This window comes from Sciurus carolinensis, chromosome 11 (assembly GCF_902686445.1).
Source record: "Sciurus carolinensis chromosome 11, mSciCar1.2, whole genome shotgun sequence".
Classification (NCBI taxonomy): Eukaryota; Metazoa; Chordata; class Mammalia; order Rodentia; family Sciuridae; genus Sciurus; species Sciurus carolinensis.
Window position 1 is genome coordinate 13,171,239 of NC_062223.1, and position 20,466 is coordinate 13,191,704.

Genomic DNA, 20,466 nt, shown 5'->3' on the forward strand with positions numbered 1-20,466 from the left:
CGCAGCACACCCGGCCAAGGCACTGCCAGAGCGATCCCTCTGTTCCCTGCGACTCCTGTGCCCTGGTGAGGACCTCACTCACGCCCACAGGTCGTCCCTGTGCACACAGCCTGTCATTGAGGTCAGGGCTGAAGTTGGTGTTGCAGAGGCCAAGCCAGGGAGGTCTCGGAGAAGCCTTTCATGATGACCCAGTGCAGGGAGGGAGGAGAAGGGCCAGCAAGGGAAAGTGGCCAGAGTGGGCGACTGCAGAGCCCCAAGGTTCCCGGGAGGCTGCAGGCCACAAAACAGGCCCTGGGCCCTTTTCTAACCTCCTCCCAGCAGCCAGGGAACCAGGCCTCAGGCTTCTCAGACCTGGCCACCCGCTGCCCACACGTCTCAGTCCACAGAGCATCTCTTTCCTCTCAGAGACTGGGCACTAAAAGCAGCCGCCACGCCAGTAGAGGCCAGAGGGTTCCCCTAGAGGGACTTGGGAATGTCCAGACTGCTGAGTGGCACGAGGTAGGGGGCACCCAGGGAATTTATTTGAAGCTGCATTTGCATGACACACCGTTTTCATTGGCTTATGGTGACTCACACACTGCCAGCTCCCACATGTGGCTCTTCAATGCTCCAGAGTGACTTAGGGTCACCTCAGGAGGCAGGGGCTCAGGATTTAGGAGCTGCTCATCATTTGAGCCAACTGCACCACCTCCTGAGCTCCGGGTTCCTGTTGCAAGGTGAGGTTTGACACTATGTAGGGTTGTGAGGGCCCAGCGGATGGAATGGAGAGCAAAGCACTATGGGGTCGCAAATGAGTGTTAGTCATGGTCATGTCTGTGTACACCAAGTGACACAGCAACACATCTGCCCCTCTGACGGCCTCCAACGAGGCAGCCGTGAGGCGGTCTGTCAGGGGACTGGGGACCGCAGCACTCTTGCCCCAAGATCAGAAAGCACCACTATGGCTTTGAGGCCATCCAGCTCTGCCCGGGACTAGCTCTCGGGCCTGCTTTTCTTTGCCAACACCTTGCCATTGAGCGCGGAGGGATGAGAAGAGAGCTCTTTTAGGAAGCAGGGCCAGGAAGGAGAGTTCCTGGCTTCCTCACTGATCGGAAAGCTGGATGACCCCCAAAGCACATTTCCCAAGTGTCTCTGGGTCAGAGGGACGGCTGAGTGACGGCACGGCCTTTCTCTGCTTTGTGCAGAGCCTCAGCTCCAGCCTCACCAGCTAAGCGAGGACCCAGGGCTGGTGCATGTGGTGGTGCTCATCACGTGCTGGGCCTGCAGAGCTGGTGGGCAAGTCAGCCTTCCTCTCAGCTGGGACCACAGGGCCCGAAGTGCGGCGGGTAGAGAGAGGGAAGCCAGACGGTGCCTTCGCCAGCTGGGCTGTAGGCAAGGATGTGGGTGGCTTGCTGTGATCGGACCCCAAGAAGGAGATGGCGGCACACACCAGGTTTGCCTTGAACAGGGACAGGGCGTTCCCAAGCCAAGGCCGATAGCCGGGGACGCAGGCCAAGGCAGTGCTGCCAGCCCTGGTGGCTGGGCTGACCCCCCGCGCTCAGCCACGACGGAGACCACAAGGCCAGCCATGGGCAAGGGCCAGAGCGGTGCCAGGGGCGTGTGGAGGGGACTGTTCAGGTTTGAAACAAAATGTCTGAGGAATGTCAAGAGCCTTCCTTGTGTGTCTAGCTGGGGGAGGGGGCTACTGAAAGCCGCTGGTGGCCTCTGGGAACCCACAAACTCACAGAGGAAAACACAGGCATGGGCAGAGCGGCAGAGTCCCTACCCAAGGTCCCTGAGAGGAGGGCCACAGTTGTTCCAAGGGGAACTGGCCACTGTGGCCTGTTCTGGATCTGCAGGAAGCCAGGGGCTTCAGCTGCCAATGGGCAGAGGGCCGGGACCTCCCCAGATGGGAGGAGCAAGAGGCTCCCAGGCAGACATTTACAGTGCTGTGCGGATAATGGCCTCGTGCTCCCCTCGATGCTAGGGGCCAAAGAAAAGCAAAATCAGACTGCTGCGCCTAACTCAGCCGGGAGAGTCCCGATGGATGCACTAAAACCGGAAGCAGAACTTACAGGATAGAGCCATTAGAAAGAGAATTCGTTCTCCTCCCCCGCCCCCCCCTTTTTTTGGTACTAGGGATCAAACCCAGGGACACTCTACCACTGAAATATCACCAGCCCTTTCTATGTTATATCTTGAGACAGGGTCTCGCCAAGTTGTTGAGGCTGGCCTTGAACTTGTGATCCTCCTACCTCAGCCTCCCAAGTCATTGGGATGACAGGCATAGGCCACCCCACCTAGCTACATTTTCTTTATTTTCAAGGATTTGACTGTCTTTCTAGGAACTCAAAGGAATCAACTGAAAAACTAGAGTCAGGAAGAGACGCCAGTGACACTAGTCAGACTATCCATCACTTTCCTGACTACCAGAGGAAATCCAATCACAGGGATGAAAATTTAAGAAGCATCCAAGAGACGAAAAAGCACAGACCCTTGTCCAGAGAGACAGAAAGGCACTTGAGTAGGTGAGAGGCCCTGTTCCTGGAAGTGGAAATGTATCGACGCACATGCTTCTGAGAAGAGGTGAGTGGCTCATCACTAGCTTCTGAGGGGTCATTAAGTGCAGAGGCCAGATGAGCGTGGGCCCAGATCACGTCTGGGCGTGGGGAGGGCTCACACCATCATCCGGGGCATCAGTCAATGCCATCCCTCAGGGGTGCCTTAGGGGTGCAGGGGCCCCCAGCTGACCCTGGAGAAATGCAAATGTAGAACATTATCACAGTCAAATCCCACTGGGCAGAAGCTAAGTGTTCAGACATAAACCATAAAACACTGAAAATAACATCTACGAAGAACTCCCCAGGTATAAAAGCGATGAAAAGCATCTATAGGGAAGGAAAGTGAATATATTTTACTACATGAAACAAACAACCAAAAATCCTCCTGGGAGTCATAAATAAGACCCAAAGGTAAGGAACTACCTAGGAAAAGGGCCTCACTGGCGAGACCTGGCTGTCGACATCTCTTCATGCTGGACAGCCCTCGGGGCCCTGGCCAGGCTGCTCTGGTCATCTGAGCCCAGAGATAAGAGCCCTGGCAGGCACCCTTGCTCTGGAGGTTGGGGTGGTGGCTCAGGACCCCAAGGCCTGGCCATGCAAGGCAGACTCAAGGGTCCTGCTGTAATATGTGGGGCTGACAGGAAACAAGAGCCATCAGGTCAGCGGTCACCTCCGTCAATACACCAGAGCTTCCTGTGGGTAACAGTGCACCATCTGACGAGGAACCCAGGAAACATGGGCCCTTTCCACTCCTGACTGGCAGCTGGACAAGGCAGATCCTCACAACCTCCCACCCCAGAGGCCAGTATTTGAGACGCGAGATGTCAGAAGAGGTTCCACGGGCCACCGTGCCCAGGCGAAAGGAGCCTTCTTGTAAGCAGAACTGGTGAGACTAGGTTTAATTTGTTAGGGACACAGAAAACACGGCTCGGAACAGCCAACTGAACCGCATGAGAAAGGAAGGCTTTATTTCCACTATCAGAAAGCCTCCAGCTAATCTCTTCTCTATCTAGGCACCGCTAATCAAAGCTAGCAAGCTGTTTCCTAGAAGAAAAACAAAGGCCTGTATTTTGGCAGAAAATAAAATCCCTGCCCAGGCAGCCAGAGGCTCCGTGCTCCCAAGGTACCGAACCGTGCTCACTTCCTGTGACGGGGCTGTCGCTGGAAACCCAAGTCTGCTGGAGAGAAGGGCTCAAACCAGAGCTGGGGAACGGGCCCTCTGCTCCCCGCGTTCCAAGCCTTGGATGCCAATACTACCTCATTCAGAGGCCACTGTTTACTAAGGGAGAATCTGCCTCACGTGGCGAATGCTTATTGGGTCCCACTCTGAGCACTGATTTTTTTTTTTTTTTTTTGCAGTACTGGGGATTGAACTCAAGGCCTTGTGCTTGCTATCTCCCCAGCCCTGAGCACTGATTTTTAAGGCCTGCATAAAAGCAACAAAGATCTCCTGACTTTGGTTACCAATGTGCTCCCCAAATGCAAAGCATATGTAATATATATATATATATTTTTTTTTTTTTAAAGAAAGGCTCTACTTAAAAAAAAAAAAAAAAATGTGGCTGGGCAGGGAAGTGCACACCTATGATTTCAGAGGCTTAGAAGGCTGAGGCTGAATGAGTCCAAGTTCCAGGACAACCTGGGCAACTTACAGCATCTTAAAATCAGCTCAGTGATGGAGGACCCCTGGGTTCCATTCCTAGTATCAAAAAGTGTTCAATGAGAACATTCTTTAAATGCATTTGGGAGTAATTTTATTCAAAGAAAATAAAGGCACGAGGGGTAGAGCTCAGTAGGAGAGCACGTGCTTAACATGTACTAGGTCCTGGGTTCAATGACCAGCTCCAAAAAACAAAAAAAGTTAAGATTAGTAACACCAAATTTTCCTGTCTTATGAAATGAAATGGCTGTGCTATGCTACAGAAAATAACCAGAATACTGCACAGATGGTGGCACACGCCTGTAATCCCAGCAGCTCAGGAGGCTGAGGCAGGAGGATTGAGAGTTCAAAGCCAGCCTCAGCAAAAGTGAGGCGCTAAGCAACTCAGTGGGACCCTGTCTCTAAATATAATACAAAAAAGGGCTGAGGATGGGGCTCAGTGGTTGAATGCCCCTAAATTCAATCCCTGGTACCTCCCTCCCCCCAAAATGAATACTGCACAGCCAATAAAAAGGATAAAAATCTTTTGGACTCCTAGAGCAGGGTCCACATGTGGAGAGGTGGCAAGCTGCAGAATATAGGGCAGAATTTATTTTAAATTTTGGGTTTATTTTTGTTTTTATTTTAGTACTTGGGCTTGAACCCAAGGGCATGTCCCAGTCCTTTTTATTTACTTATTTGTCTTTTGAGACCAGGCTCTTGCCAAGTTGCCGAGGCTGACTTGGAAGTTGCAATCCTCCTGCCTCAGCCTCCGGAGTTGCTGGGATTGCAGGTGTGTGCCACCATGCATGGCTTAAATTTTGTTTTTAAAGGGACAGATACATGTGTATTCATACACACTTAGAAAACATCAGGAAGGACCCAGGCATCTTGTCAACGGGGGTGACCCTCAAGGTTGTGAGACCTGGGGCAAATGGTATGGTGGAGGTAACAGGAGAATCACTTTTTAATTTTATATGTTTCTACATTACTTCAATATTTATACCAAGGATATATAAAACATGAACTAATACAAAAATGAGATGGCTTACAGAGCAATAGTAACAAAAACGGCATGGTATTGGCTCCAAAACACACATGTAGACCAATGGTACAGAATAGAAGTCACAGAGACAAACTCACATAAATACAGTTATTCATACTGGACAAAGGTGCCAAAAATATACAATGGAGAAAAGACAACCTCTTCACCAACTGGTGCTGGGAAAACTGGAAATCCATATGTAGCAAAATGAAATTAAACCCCCGTCTATCATCTCTCAAAAATCAACTCAAAATGGATCAAAGACAGGTACTAGAACAGAGACCCTGGGCCTAATAGAAGAAAAAGTAGGCCCAAATCTTCACCATGTCGGCTTAGGACCTGACTTCCTTAACAAGACTCCTAAATCACAAGAAGTACAATCAAGAATTAGTAAATGGGGTGGATTCAAACTAAAAAGTTTCTTCACAGCAAAGGAGACAATCATAATGTGAAGAGAGAGCCTACAGAATGGGAAAAAATCTTTACCACATACACCTCAGATAGAGCATTAATCTCCAGGATATATAAAGAACTCAAAAAACACCTAAGGATCTGAATAGACACTTCACAGAAGAAGAAATACAACCGATCAACAAACATATGAAAAAATGTTCAACATCTCTAGCAGTTAGAGAAATGCAAATCAAAACTACACTGAGATTCCATCTTACTCCAGTCCAAATGGCAATAATCAAAAATACAAGCAACAATAAATGTTGATGAAGATGTGGGGGAAAAGGTACCCTCATACATTGCTGGTGGGACTGCAAATTGGAGCAACCACTTTGGAAAGCAGTATGGAGATTCCTCAGAAAACTTGGAATGGACCCACCTTTTGACCCAGTTATCCCACTCCTAGGTTTAGACCCAAAGGACTTAAAGTAAGCACAGTACAGTGATGCAGCCACATCAATGTTTATAGCAGCTTGACTCACAATAGCTAAACTATGGATCCAACCTAGGTGCACTTCAACAGATGAATGGATAAAGAAACTGTGGTATATATACACAACGGAGTATTAATCAGTCTTAAAAAAGAATGAAATTATGGCATTTGCTGGTAAATGAATGGAATTGGAGAATATCATGCTACGCAAAATAAGCCAATCCCAAAGAACCAAAGGCGGAATGTTTTCTCTGACATGTGGATGCTAATTCACAATAAGCCACGTGGAGAATAGAGGTAATTTGGACTAGACAGAGGGGAGCGAAGGGAGGTGAGGAGGCATGGGGGTAGGAGTGATAGTAGAATCAGACATTATTACCCTGTGTGCATATATGATCACAGGACCTATGTAACTCTACATCATGTACAACCAGATAAGAAAGTCACACTCTATTTACGTATGATGTGTCAAAATGCATTCTACTGTCATGTATAACTAATTAGAACAAATATACACATATTTATATATTTATTTATATATATAAATGAGATGTTGTGCTTGAATGGTAGGAAATGGCCTAGCGGTCAGGATCTCAGGCCTATCATAGACTGAACAGTAAGCCGTGTGACCCTGAAGACATCCCGTCCTCGCGGTGGGCCCGATTTCTCATCTACAGATGAGACAGCATGGACCAGGCCAGGCCCAGGTTCCTCCCAACATGGGAGAATCACAGGGGGCTACGATTCTCCAGATGGTTTTCTTAACATGAGCTGGATCCCCACGGGAACCTTGCCTTCCTGCTAAACTTGAAACATTCCCTGTGGAAGGGAGGGAAGCGGCTACCACTCTGATAAGGAGCTGCATCCAGCATTTATAGGGGAGGCGCCTCCACCTACTCTCCCGGGGGGAATAATCCAGTGCCTAGGAAAGTGTTCCAAGAGCATCAGACGCCGATGTCCTGCCTGCAGGTCGACCCTTCAGGATCCCTCTCCTCCCCTCTATGACACCTCTTATGTCAACGCTGTCCCCTTGGTCATACCTCAAGAGCCTGCCATTCGCCGAGGACAAACACGTGAAGCATCTTCACATCTGGATCCTTGTTGAAGATGTTGGGCTTGGCGTGGTGCTGGAAGTGGCGATGGTTCCACCACCTGGCCGAGGCACCCTGCGGGGAGAGGGGTTGTGGTGAGCCATCCAGCCCACAGACCAAGCTCACCAGCGACAGGCTCTGCCGGACCCGTTCCCAGCCCCTCCAACACACAGGCCGACTTCTCTATCACACCTGGGACGGTGTCTTGGGTCCCTGAGAGAATCAGCTCCCACTTCTGAGCCCACGGTACTGCTTAGCCCCAAAGGCAGTGAAGACCCTTCATCTCTCCCACCTCAGCTTCGCCAATGATACGATGGTGATGTGGGTGAGCTGTGCTGGTGTTCATCCGGGCAGAGGGTGGTCTCTGCGTTGGCCAATGCCAGGCACAGAGCGCTCCGGGCCGGCTCATCCACGGCACACCCCTTGGGTGCTGGTGTTGGGCAAGGGGAGAGGGTCTCAGGGAGGTAAGTCTTCCCTCCCAGGGACCTAGCAGGTTCTCTTCTGGATGGACAGTTAAGAGAAAGGAAAGCAGGTCCACATAAGAACCCACGCGTGAATGTTCACAGCAGCATTTTTTGAAAATAACCAGAAAGTAGAAACTACTCAAGTGTCCATCGACAGAAGAACGGACAGATCAAATGTAGTGTGGCTACACTAGAAGGCCAGACCTTAAAAAAGAAAGAGGTTGGGCAGGTGCTGCAACAGGACGGACCTGGCAACACCAAGCGAAAGGAGCCAGTTGCCAAAGACCCGCAGTGTGCCCTTCCACGATGTGAAACCTGGACACAAGATCAGCAGCAGCCCAGGCCTGGGGCGGCGGGTGAGGAGGGAAAGGCGGACTGAGATGTGACGGTGAAGGGGTGCAGCATTTCATTTTGGGGTAAAGAAGATGCTCTAAAACTGACTGTGATGATGGTGGCATTAATTACGAATATGCTACAAATATATTCATTTATTTTCGCAGCACTGGGGAAGGAACCCAGGGCCGCTCTACCACTGAACTACATCTCCAGCCCTTCCTATTTTTTAAATTTCGAGACAAGTTCTCACCACATTGCCAAGGCCAGACTTAAACTTGTGATCCTCTTGCCTCAGCCTTCTGATTGGCCCCTGCACCTGGCTGGATTTGTATACTTCATTTATTTTTTTTAATGTTTTTCTTAATTGTTGATGGACCTTTATTTATATGTGGAGCTGAGAATCAAACCCAGCACCTCACACATGCTAGGCAAGTGCTCTACCACCCAGCCCCAGGCCAGGCCCAGCCCCAGCCCTCTGTATGCGTTCAACGGGTGAACGGCATGGTAGCCGTATTATTTCTTAAAAAACGTTTTCTTTGTTTTTTGGAGTCTTGGAGGCTCAGCCACACTATTGAGCTAAGGTGCCTGTCACACCGGGAGGCTCTAGGCAGGGCTGACAAACAGTTGTCAACGGGCCAGGGAAGGGCCATCCTGCTGGCTGAGATGAAGCTGTGATTCCGTGAGACAAGGAGCTCACACAGCAAAGGTGTTTATTTCGAGGCCACGGCTGGCGACATCACTGGCTCATGCTCCTGAATCATTCTGCAGAGGTGTGTCCCTCCACGAAGGCTGTTGCGCAGTGGAAGAAATCAGACTTTGCTGACCCTTAGGCATCAGGGCTGCACTGCTGGTGGCCAGATCCATGCAAGGGCCGAGGGTCCGGCCATCTGCAAAGTGGCCTGTTTGCTAAAAGCAAACACTTTACTTGGGAGGTGTTTTTGGCACAAATGCAGCCTGGGGACGCTCACAGCCATGGGTGGGGACAGCTACAAACAGCTGTGGCCTTTGCAGTGACCTCAGGCCCCTGTGGACAGGCAAGCCTCAAAACCCATCAGAGCAAAAACTGAAACGTCAGAGAGTGAAAGCCCAGAGGTTTGAGGAATCGGATGACACATCCCGATCTGAGGCCAGAAGGAACGAACTCCCTGGGAAGGAGCGAGTGGAAAAGTCCCTGGCACGAGGACACTGAGGAGCAAGGCCATGTGACAAGCAGGCTGTGGACAATATGCCCACACAGGACTGGGGTGCAGCTGGGCAGAGCACTGGCCGGGCGTGCGCAGGGCCTCCGTTCTCTCCCCCACTCTGCAAATCAAAGCCAAGCAAAAACAACACAGCACCCGGAGAGGCGCGTTCAGGGAATCATCAGAGGGACAAAAGCGAGACAGCGAGGCTGGCCCCGAACTGGGCGCAGGTGTAACGAAAAGGCTTTTTTGCTCCTGCAGTTCCTCTGTGGAGATTCTCTTCCACGCTTCACCAAGGAAAGTCCTACTTATCCTTCAAAAACCCCTCCTCCAGGACACCGTGGAGCCTGCCAGCGTCCTCGGAATTCAGAGAAACGCTGCCTGCTCTGAGCCAGCTGCTCTGCTGGGCCCTGAGAATGGAGCCGAGAACCAAGAGACAAAGCCCTCTTCCCCAGGGAGCAGAGAGCCAGGTTTTAGGCCAGCTGTGAGGCTCTCCCGGCGAGCTGCGCGGCCAGGCCCCTGGCCCAGCTCTGCACACAGCTCATGGACACAGCCAGAAGGGCCTGGCGAGACATGACAGACCCAAGTCCCTGAGCCCAAGGACCTTGTCTCTGTCATCGCAGAATCCCAATTTCCTAGTCCTGGGTCCTGCTCTCGTCTTCCATCTGACGCAAGAGCTGTGCTCCAGGACTCTTCAAGGACCCAAGGCCATGGGGCAGGAAAGGCCTTCCAGCCCCTCCCCAGATTCTAGAAACAGGACACAGCCCATCTTTGTCAAGGGCATGGGGAGAGCACGGGGCGGAGCGAAATGTTACTCTCCAAGCCCAGAAGGGTTTGGTCCAGCGGAACACAGAACAAAACGGAACAAAGTGCCGTGCATTCATACCCTCGCCCTCCAGCCCTGAAGTTCTGGAGGGAGTCCAGGTTCTCAGACCTTTCAGGCTCAGAGCCAGCCAAACGCCTGCCGAGGATTGGGTGGCCAGCTCGGGGCTCGGCACCCTCCGCCAGATCCACAGCTGGCAAGCCCAGGGCCAGGAGCTGTGGGTCACAGAAAGCTTGACCTGGACACAGAGCTCCTCTCCAGGGCGGGGAGGACGGAGCCTTCAGGACCCAGGCCTTCTTAGGAAACAGCCAGGCCCGTGCTAGCCCTCCCCTAAGAGTATCCAGCTATTTCCTAAGAACGATAAGTCCTCATTTCCAAAACCAGGGAGATAACGCCTATCAGATCAGCACAAGGTCACCGGCAAGCAGCTCTTCTTTGCAAACTTGCCGAGCAGTACTGCCTCTTTCTACGGTTCTGCCTCCTCACCCAGGGGTGCCGGAGACCAGGGAAGCTCACAGCTTGCCTGAGACCTGGCTCTGGCCTTGGCAGGCACACAGTTATAGGGGGCAAATCTTGCAGGTCCATCTGTGCCTTATCTTCTGAGTTTTTAACAACTTTTTGTCTTTTGGCTTAGCTGGTCATCATAGAGTTTGATGTCCCTTATCTAATGACTTATACAGACGGTCCCCAACTTACAATGGCTTGACATATGATTCTTTGATTTTATAATGGTGTGAAAGTAATATGCATTCAGTAGAAACCATCCTTTGGATTCTGATCTTTTCCCAGGCTAGAGGTAGGCACTACAGTACCCTCTTGATGCTGGGCAGTGGCCGTGAACCACAAATCTAAGAATAAGCAACCAATACCCCATGGCGTGCTGTGTTGCTAAGCTGTGGGTAGGTGAGTTAAGGGGGCTACATACACTTTCAACGAATGTGTTGGGTTCGTCCGAACATAACTCTGTCATAAGTTAAGGGGCATCCCTCTCTGCCTTTCGTACCCCATGTTTTCAAAGAGTTTAACAGAAAGGACTTAGATGTGACAAAGTAGTTAACATGAAGATAAAGGATAACCAGCATGTGAAGCACGCCGAACAAACCAAAGACAGAGAGCAAGGATAATCGCCCTTCCAGATGTTGCTCCGCGCTTCCCAGAGCCAAAGCAGAAAAACAGGAACACAGCGTGTGGAACAGCTCCCCGCCACAGTGACAGGAAGCATAGACAGTCCCCAGGAGAGAAGGCTTCTTCACTGGCCCCAGACTAACAGCTAAGGAGCATCCAGCAATGTGACCGACGGAGCCGAGACAAAAGAGGGGCTGTCTGCTTCTATAATTAGAACACGTGCCAGACGCAGTGGCGCATGCTGTGGCAGCGGCAGCGACTTCCCGGGACTCGGGAAGCCGAGGCAGGGGGATTGCAAGTTCAAGGCCAGCCTGGGCAACTCAGTGATAATCTGTCTCCCAATGAGGAGAAAAAAAAAAAAAAAAAAGAAAAATGTGGTTTGGCAGGTCTGACTTGGTACGAAGTCATGCTCTGCAGGAACAGAGGACCCACGTGCTGCCGCACGGCCCATCCCAGAGGAAGACGCTGCTGGGGAGGGCCTGCCTTGTCACCACGCGGTCCTGGAGCACGGACCCAGCAGGTCCTGGTGTCCGAGAAAACTGCTAACTGATAGGGCAGGGCTGCTGAGGGTTACCTTTAAGTGGCCAATGACAAACTTGTGGACGATGTGGTTCCATTTGGACTTCTTGTAGACAGAAAGATGGCCGTAATCATGTTGCAGCCATCCAGCTTGGGCCTGGGGACAGAGGGACACAGAATCAGCAAACAGGCACCAGACCTCCGTGAGGCAGGGGAGCCTGGGGGTGGAGCAGGCAGGACTTCCAGGGACAGGGGAGAGGGTCGGGCCTCACCTGAGAGGTAGCAAGGATAAAGGCCGTGATGAGCGTAGGAATCCAGCCGTTGCCGAAGTAAAAGACGGTGAACCACGCGATGCTCTCCATGACGATGATGTGGGCCAGGAGGAGGAAGAAGAACAGGTGGTTGCTCTTGAACAGATTCATGTCCTCGGCAGTCTTCTTGAGGTTCCGGAAGTCCTCGGTGATCTGAGCCTGTTGACCAAGAACACAGAGAAGGGAATCGGCGGCCTGACCACCCGAGAGGACAGATGTCTGGAACACAGGACACCCTTCAGAAGCTGTGGCAAGAGGGGACAATCCACTCCCCCAAACCTGCAGAAGGTGGACCACCACATACTGCAGCAGCGGCCATCGCCAGCTGTGTGTAAAACAGGCTGGTGTCTGTGTACTGCCAGGGCTAAAAGAATCAGACTCAAAAGCTTGCATCTTAAGCACCCGTGTTCTTAGAGGTTTTTCAGAATAGGCGAAGGTGGAAACAACCCAACACCCACAGATCGATGAGTGCTGGACCAAATGCAGCCTCTACGTACAAGGGAATATTACTCAGCCTTAAAAAGGAAGGAAATTCTGACACATGCTAGAATATGGAGGAACCTCGAAGACATTGTGCTGAGTGAAACAGGTCAGTCATGGTCACAGCAGGACAAATACTGTAGGATTCCTCTTAGGCGAGGTCTGGAGAGTGGCCAAATGCACAGAGGAGACTGTAGGAATGAGGAGCTGCTGTTTCATAGACTTGGAATTTCAGTTTGAGAAGATAAACAAGCTCCGGAGCTGGACGGTGGGGTGGTCACACAACACTGAAAAGCTTCATGCTGCTGGCAGGGGCCACAGCAGCCCAAGAGCAGAGAGGATCAACCGACCCCGTTATCTGCCAGCACCAGGGCTGCACGCAGCCTCCAAGGCCCTGCCTGATGATAAGCAGGATTTCCCCTGCTCTAGGGACACAGGTGGGCTTGTGCAGACCTCACGATGCTCTGGACACACTCTATCAGGGACAAGGTAGGGTCACACAGGCTTGAGGCAGGGACCAGGTGGATGCCTCATTCCTGCTTAGGACCAGGATAGAACTGGGCTTTCTTTTTTTGGGGTGCCAGGGCCTTGTGCTTACAAGGCAAGCACTCTACCAACTGAGCTACCTCCCCAGCCCCTAGAACTGGGCTTTCTGAGCAGAAGGCTAGGACTGGGAGGAGAAGGGAGGGCCCAGCAACGGCGAGCGTGCAGAAACTCGGAAGCACGGCGACGCCATCATTTACACGCGGGTGGCCTGCGGGCTCCTTCACATTGGACAGGGTAACCCCGTGGGGCCCAGGTGGTTCTTTACATATTGCCATCCCGGAAGCCCAGCACCCAGAAGATGATTAACAAATGACTACACGACGGTCACTTTCCAAAGTGACCACTGAGCCACACTGGCCACTGCCTGATATTCTCTTCCTGTTCCCACATTTACTCCTAGATTGTCCAGACCCAGCATCCTGCATCTTTCTGGAAAGAAGAGAAGGAGGAGGAGGAAAATGAAGCAAGCTGTCAGTGAGGGATGCCACTAGCTGCTGCCAGGCCCTGGCTGTCCCTGGGAGGTCTGAGGTCAGCTGTGGCCCCAGGTGCTCGGTGGCGGCTCCTCCTGGACGGGCCCAAAGGCCCCCTGTCCCCACACGGTGGCCCCAGAGCGAGGGACTCTCCCCAGGATCCCCAACCCTGCTCAGGTTTCAAGTTCCACTCACGCTCTTGCCATGGTCCAGGCTGGGCTCCTCCGGGGCCAGTTCACCAATCAGCAGGGGCTTCAGGAACTTTCGGACAAAGTCGAGGTCAGGGTGGAAGGCACGGAAGGCATCCTGGGGAACAGGGGAGCAAAGTGAGGATGAGCCCGGCCCTCTGCCTGCTTCTCCGGCCCCGGGGAGGACAGTGCTCAGCAGCAGCAGTTCTAGGTCTACGTCCACACCCCGCAGGGCGTCCCACCCTCTGGCCCCCAGTGCTCACTCGGGTCTCATCCGAGGCAGATCCCTCAGTGTTGGCCTCTAATGGCAATCAGTAGCAATCCTCGGGCGGCGCTGACATGGGGCCTGGAGCTGGCCAAGGGTCAGGGAGGCAGATACGCCTCCAGGGAGCTGCACCCACAGGGCTTGGGGAGGCGGAAGCCGGGCCTACTCCTAAGTTGGGTGCCTCGCAAATCACACCAGCCACCAGCCCCGGGAGCTCCTCACCCACATGCCCCCGATTACCAATGAAAACAGGGAGACCAAAGACGACCACGACGCGGAAAATACGCTCAGGACGGCAGAGTAAACAAAGTCAACAGGGAACTACGGACAAAGCACTCCTGAAAAGAGCCTTGGACTCTTAAGTACGTGGCAAGGGAGGGGTGCTGGGCCCCACTTTAGTTTCCTTACTTCCCAAGTTTTCCCTCACGTCACTCTCACGTTGTGCGTTTTACTCTCCCAAGGATGCAGCAAAAATACGCTGAGTCTGGGGAAAATCAGCAAGCGCACAGAAGAAAAAGACGGAAATAAATACCAACAAGAAAAGTGGCCACCATTGCTAATAATTTCAGCGACTTTCCTTCCAACTTTTTCTGTACATATTATATATATTAAATACAAGATCTCATCCAAATATAGCATCTCTACTAGAGATAAGCTGGCACCAGGTGCCCCTGTGGCTAAACAATAGGATGTTCCAGTGGCACAAGGTTTACCCCACATCAAACTATTCACTCAAGCTGGGCATGGTGGCACATGCCTGTAATCCCAGGGGCTTGGGAGGCTGAGGCAGGAGGATCTCCAGTTCAAAGCCAGCCTCAGCAATGGTAAGGTGCTAAGCAACTCAGTGAGACCCTGTCTCTAAATAAAATATTTAAAAGGGCTGGGGTGTGGCTCAGTGGTCAAATGCCCGAGTTCAATCCCCAGTACCAAAAAAAAGAAAAAAAAAAAAAAGAAAGAAAAGAAGAAACCAACTCTTCACTGGAATAGAGTGGTTACCAGGAAGGAAGATGGAGCCTAATGGCACCATGGGAATGGATGAGAAAAACCAAGACAATGGCAGGGGGTGGGAGTGGGGCGGGACGGTGGGACGTGGGAGAATGGTCTAGACTAAAAGAAACTAAAAAGACATACAAACTGCAGTGCTTTAGCTTGAAAGACTCCCCTCTGGAGGAAAATTACAAAGCCAGGGCCCCTCCGTGTGTCCCCGTCACATCAAACCAAGGCCTTTGAGACACCAACAGGAAGTACCTGAAGAGCGACTGCGAAGTCTGATGACTAAACGATTCTTCTCAGCGATTCACTGAAAGGCAAAGCCCAGTAGCTTGCAAGCGTGCTCACCTCAGCCCTTTCCAAGGGCCAGACACGGCTTCCGCAGCCCTACCTGGGCACCTGGACTCACAGGGACCTGAAGGGCCCCAAAGCCCACAGCTGTCACCCTCTGATCCCAGGAGACTTCCCAGCCTGCAGTCCTGTTCTGTCTTCATCTACTGTGTCACACAGCCCCGCTCACACCCTGGAACACCAGGGTTCTTCTCCATCTCCAGCACCCCCACCTCTGTGGTTGTCCTAGCTGCCATGCGCTAAGGTCACTGAGCCACGCGAGTGGCCTACATCATATGCCACTACTGGTCCTCATTTGGAGATGAGAAAGGAGGCCTAGGTTGGTGAAGTCACTTGTCCATGGTCACTCTGCAGGGATCAGCTGGTCAGAGCTTCAACTCTCTGCATTTATTCTAGATCTTTCCTCTGTTCATACAAAGACCTCAGTCAAAGCAAGTGTTCATCTTCCCTACTTTTAAGTTGCCATAAATGTGCCTCACCCACTTGCAGAGGTGTCCCAACATCTCTTTGGGACAGGGATGTCTAGTTATTACAAGGCAGGCCATGGTACAGGGCAAGAGAGAACCAACCCAAATGTTGATTTTGGAACAAGAATTGGAACCAAGTTCTGTCCTGGTCTGACCAGGGAGAGAAGCCAAAGCCTTTCTAGCAAGAGGATCTGGGACACGAGAGAAGAGAAGGGATGCTGGGACTGGGCCTGGGGTCCTTCACTGAGCTGCAGCCAGCAGGGCCAAGCCTCTGCCCACTAGATCTCAGTGAGGAGACAGAACCGCCCCCGGGCTAGGAATGCACAAGGCCGAGACTCACACCCAGGCTCTCTCCCCTGAATACCTCGACCCTCCAGCCCCGTGGACACCAGTTGCTGCCTTTTCACAAGAACAGCACAGGAGCTAGCGTGAAGCGGGAGCATGCCTCTGGCCTCCTCTTGCCTTCCCTTGATTTTAGAGGTGAGCCAGGCAGACAAGGCAGGAAAAGGGACAAAGCCAGCTGGGGAGGGAGAAGACGAGTGCCGAGAGGTCCAGAGTCAAGCAAAGCTTGAGAGCGAGGAGGGAAGCGAATCCAGGAGATTCAGGTCACTTCTGTGAATTATTCATCTTCTTGCCAGGGCCTAGCTCAGAGTCATGGAGACTCTCAATGAATGTTTGATGACTTGTGGATGAAGACCAAAGTCCCAAGTGGGGGACGCTGTGTAGTGGTGGGGACTTCGAGGAAGAGTAGACACACTTTTGAGGCACAGGTGAGGGTTCTTCGTGCCCACAGTCCGGCAAAGACCAGAGAAGCTCCAGGGAATGGAGGGAAGAGATCAGAGAGATAGAAATAGGACAGGAGAGAGGAAGAGAGGGAAGCTGAGTCCAGAGGACTGGGTGCCAGAAGGTCCTGAGTTTAGCGTTTAAGCCCCACTGCTTGAACAAGGTTTCTGAACCTTAATAATGAGAAACATCTACACAGCTGATCCAAGGATTAAACGAGATAAGATAACACATATGAATGCACTTTATGAGTGGCAAAAATTAAGTGACTTTTTTTTTTAAAGATACAGGAGCTTGTTATATTGACTAGGTTGGCCTCCAACTCCTGGGCTCCAACTTCCTGCCTCAGTCTCCCCAGCAGCTGGGACTACAGGTGTGTACCAGAGCACCCAGCCACGTGACTTTTTATTATAAACATAGTCAAGGACTAACTTCTGCAGGAAAATCCAAGGACAACTGTTCCCTCCTTTGGGGGAAGAGGTGGGTCCTAACCTCTGAGGTCTTCTTTTCTGTTGAAACAGAAAATCCCCTTCTGACACCTGCATTGTCCCCCAAAATGGCTTTCTTAACTTCTGGCTGCTCTTTCCAGTCCTTTGTTTGGATGTCACTGCACTGTGAGTGGCTCAGAGCAAGGTATTAAAGGGGTACCAATCTGTATGCTGATCAGTCCCTCCCAAAACTCTGCTTGGTCCACAAATACTCTGACTCATTTCTTGAGCTCCCAGGAAGAAGTCTGGGCCCCAAAGGACAAAGCCACTTGCTTGAGAGGTCGGACAAAGCCCTCTTGATTCCCACCAACTACTCCTGCCTCTTTCCGGAATTCCCTTCCCATATCCCCATGCTGCCCAATGCCTTTTTCAAACTTGGTCCCAGAGAGTTTTAAAAAAAAAATCAAATTGCCGAAAAGAACCCAGTTGTTCACTCTATCATTATTCAATTACATCCCCAGTGGTATTCCAGGCCCGAGAAATCTTACTATGGAAGGCAGTAAGATTGGGGTTGTCTTTATATTTTGCTACAATAAAATAGTTAATGTAGATGTACACTTTTTTCCTTCCAAATTCTTCTTTGCATACTTTACTTTCTAATGATCTCATAATTCTCACTTTTATTGTCATCTGTCTGATAACACCACATGGCATTGTGTGGTGCTTACTTTGCCTCAAATGTCTCATTGAAGTGGGTACAGGTGTATCTTACCTATGAGGACAGGGGCTCAGTAGCGGGACCATTCCAGTGATCACATCTTTCTCCAATTGCAGACTGTCTGCAGCCCGCTCTGACTACCAGTCTAGCTTTCCTACAACCGGCAACTAACACCCAGGTTGCAAGATTTACCACCAATGAAATTTATACAGAAAGCTCTGGGGCAAGATCAGAAATAAAGAAACTGTTACATTTTTAGCTCAAACTTGTGAGACAGAGCGGAGGCATGGAAGAGTCAGGCATCCCAGTACTCAATGGGTGGATGTGGGCACAGACTCTTGGAGGAAACTCATTTCGAAGGTCAGGAAAACACTGGCAACATCCAGAACAAGGAGTGAAATAACTATAAAGTTCAAGGCAACTGACAGATTGAGCTTCCACATAAGAAAATGATTATTGGATGAAAATGGAATAATCAGACCAAATGTATCATGCTCGAACTTTCCTTCTAGGAAACTCTGGTGAGAGACTGGAAGGCCAGGGACTCCAACTTACCTATGGAGTCATGAACAGGCTAGCACAAGTCCAGCAACAAAGAACAGTGGAAAGACCCCAACCAGGGGACAGGTGGAAAGACCGCAACCAGTAGGTTGCAGAAAAGTCCAAATGAGCTAGTAGTGAAAGCGTGTGAAAAGCTTACACCCACCTAAATTCTGATTGGCATCACCAGCCCTCCTGGGCTCAAGTAGTGTACATGAGCGGGTAAAACAAGCTGGGGACGGAACTGTAGGCTATGGGGCTGTGGGAGGCCCTCTTCTCAATCTTGCCCACCAAAGCCACCAGTCCACTAAACTGTCCGGAGTATGACTGCCTGGTCTGGTCGCCACCATGAGAAAAGAGGTGGGGAAGTCAAGAACTAGGATACACCCTGAACAGCAAAAGAGCACAGACAGGTCAGCATCCTAGACCACAAGGTGAAATGATCCGGGTCAAGTTTATCCCTCCTTTCAGCCTCTCCCCTATTCACCGTGCCCAAGTTCTCTGTCCCAGTCCACCTTTTTGCCTACTCCAGCTCAGCTCCATCAAGCAACGCCCCTTTCTCCCATTCTTATTTCTGGTCTTCTCTCTCTTCCCCCTCTGAGTCCTGGGGGGCTCCGGTTGAACCTTAATGCCAGGATTTCAGACTGGGGGCTGCCCAGGTGGGGCTGCTGTGTAATTGCTGAGCCACACACGTGGTGTGGGTAGGAGGGGCAGCACTGGCTCTGGAGAGGTCCCAGAGCCCATTATCTTTGACAGTGCAAGATGAGGGAAGTGCGTTCCCGGTAGGATTTAAAAACAGAGGGCCATTGAGTTGAACGTCCGAGAGTAACCTTGGAGGCAGATGGACCTGTTGCCAAGCCTGCCGACTGCTGCTAAATTCCGGCTCCCGGCACCCTCTCTGCACCTGGGCTTTGCAGACTCCAGCCCCGTTCTCGGACTTCCACCAGCTCTCCACCCGGGGGTCCCAGAAGACCGGTTCTTGAGGTGGGTCCAGATAATTCTTGGGAGCGTGGGAACCTGAGCTACTAAGCTGTCTCTCCGGGGCAGCCATTGCGGACCTTCTCAAACAAGAGTCCAAGCAGGAGCGAGCTCCGGCCAGGGACAAGCTTCCCTTCTCCGCCCCCTAGCCTGGCTGGAGAGTGCGGTACGCGCGCCGAGTACCACACACAGAGTTGCTAGCTCTCCCGCTCCTTTCCGCGGCGCCCAAGGGTGGCCATCTTCCGAGCTGGGAGCGCCAAAGCCCTGAGGCCGGAGCGCCCCCTTTGGAGAGTGCCCGGCTCAGGCTGAACCCGCGGAAGGAGTGGACGCGTGGGTCTCAGCACGCGCGGCAGCTGTGCAGTTACCCCCGCTGGGACCTCCACCTCGGCGCTGGCCCCCGGGGTCCAAAAATTCGACCCCCACCCCACGTCGGCCCGGTTGGCCCAGAGGAGGGCGATTCTGGGCGCGGGATGGGCGCAGGAGATTCACTTTCCTTCCCTCCTGGACGTCCCGAGCTCGATTCAGAGCCTGAGGTCTGTTTGGCGCCCAGGAACCCCGGGCTCCCGATCCCGCCAGCAGCAGAGAAGGGTAGCTGGAGCCCCCAGACTCTTACCGTAGCATCTTCTCCCGCATAGTGCGCGATGACCCGGTGGCCCCCCGGGTGCCGCGTGGACCATTTGGTGACGTTGTAGACCTTGCGATCGATGACGAGCCACTTGTCGGTGCGCAGGTTGTGCTTCTGAATCTCCTCCCAGCTGAAGGTGGGCATCGGCGCCTCGCGCTCGGTGGCGCCCTCGCCCTGGTTCCCCCCCTTCCCCATGCTGCCTGCCCACCGGGATGCTTCGTGCGCTGCGGTTTCCCGGAGCCGGTGGCTGGCTGCACGGACCTTTCCCTCCTGGCCCGCACCCTCCTCGCTTTCGGCTTTTGTCTTCTCCTACTCCTCCTCCCACCGCGACCCCTCCCCTCGCCTTCGCTCCTCCTCGCCTTGCGAGTATCCCTGCCTTCCCTCCGGTGTATCCCGGTTTCCCGGTGCCCCCAAGCGGTTCCCTTCCTCCGCCCCACCCTCAGCCCGCCCGCTACGACTTTTGCCTCCAGTAAAAACTCCCGGGTTGCTCACGGCCTCGACGCCTCCTCCTCCCGCCCCTCCAGCTCCCCCCGCCCGGGGCTCCGCATCCTCCCGCGTTCCCCGCCGCCCGGGTTTCCACAGTGATCAGCAGAGCGCCTGCACCAATCAGGGCGCGTCGCCCCGCCTGCCATTGGCCCAGGAGGATCTTTCGAAGGCCAGCGGGCTGGAGCGGCGGG

At 52.4% G+C, this 20,466-nt stretch overlaps 1 protein-coding gene across 1 annotated transcript in view; it reads right to left on the reverse strand.

Moving 5' to 3' along the window:
- Fads2 (fatty acid desaturase 2) overlaps window positions 1-20,180 on the reverse strand; it is a 28,559-nt gene extending 8,379 nt beyond the window's left edge. The window contains exons 1-5 of the mRNA XM_047516929.1: window positions 19,778-20,180; window positions 13,652-13,762; window positions 11,922-12,119; window positions 11,705-11,806; window positions 7,151-7,276 (exon numbers count right to left, since the gene is read on the reverse strand). Of these exons, the coding sequence (XP_047372885.1) occupies window positions 7,151-7,276; window positions 11,705-11,806; window positions 11,922-12,119; window positions 13,652-13,762; window positions 19,778-19,984 (744 nt within the window). The 5' untranslated portion in view covers window positions 19,985-20,180. The remainder of the gene's footprint in view (window positions 1-7,150; window positions 7,277-11,704; window positions 11,807-11,921; window positions 12,120-13,651; window positions 13,763-19,777) is intronic.
- Between the last annotated feature and the right edge of the window lie 286 nt (window positions 20,181-20,466).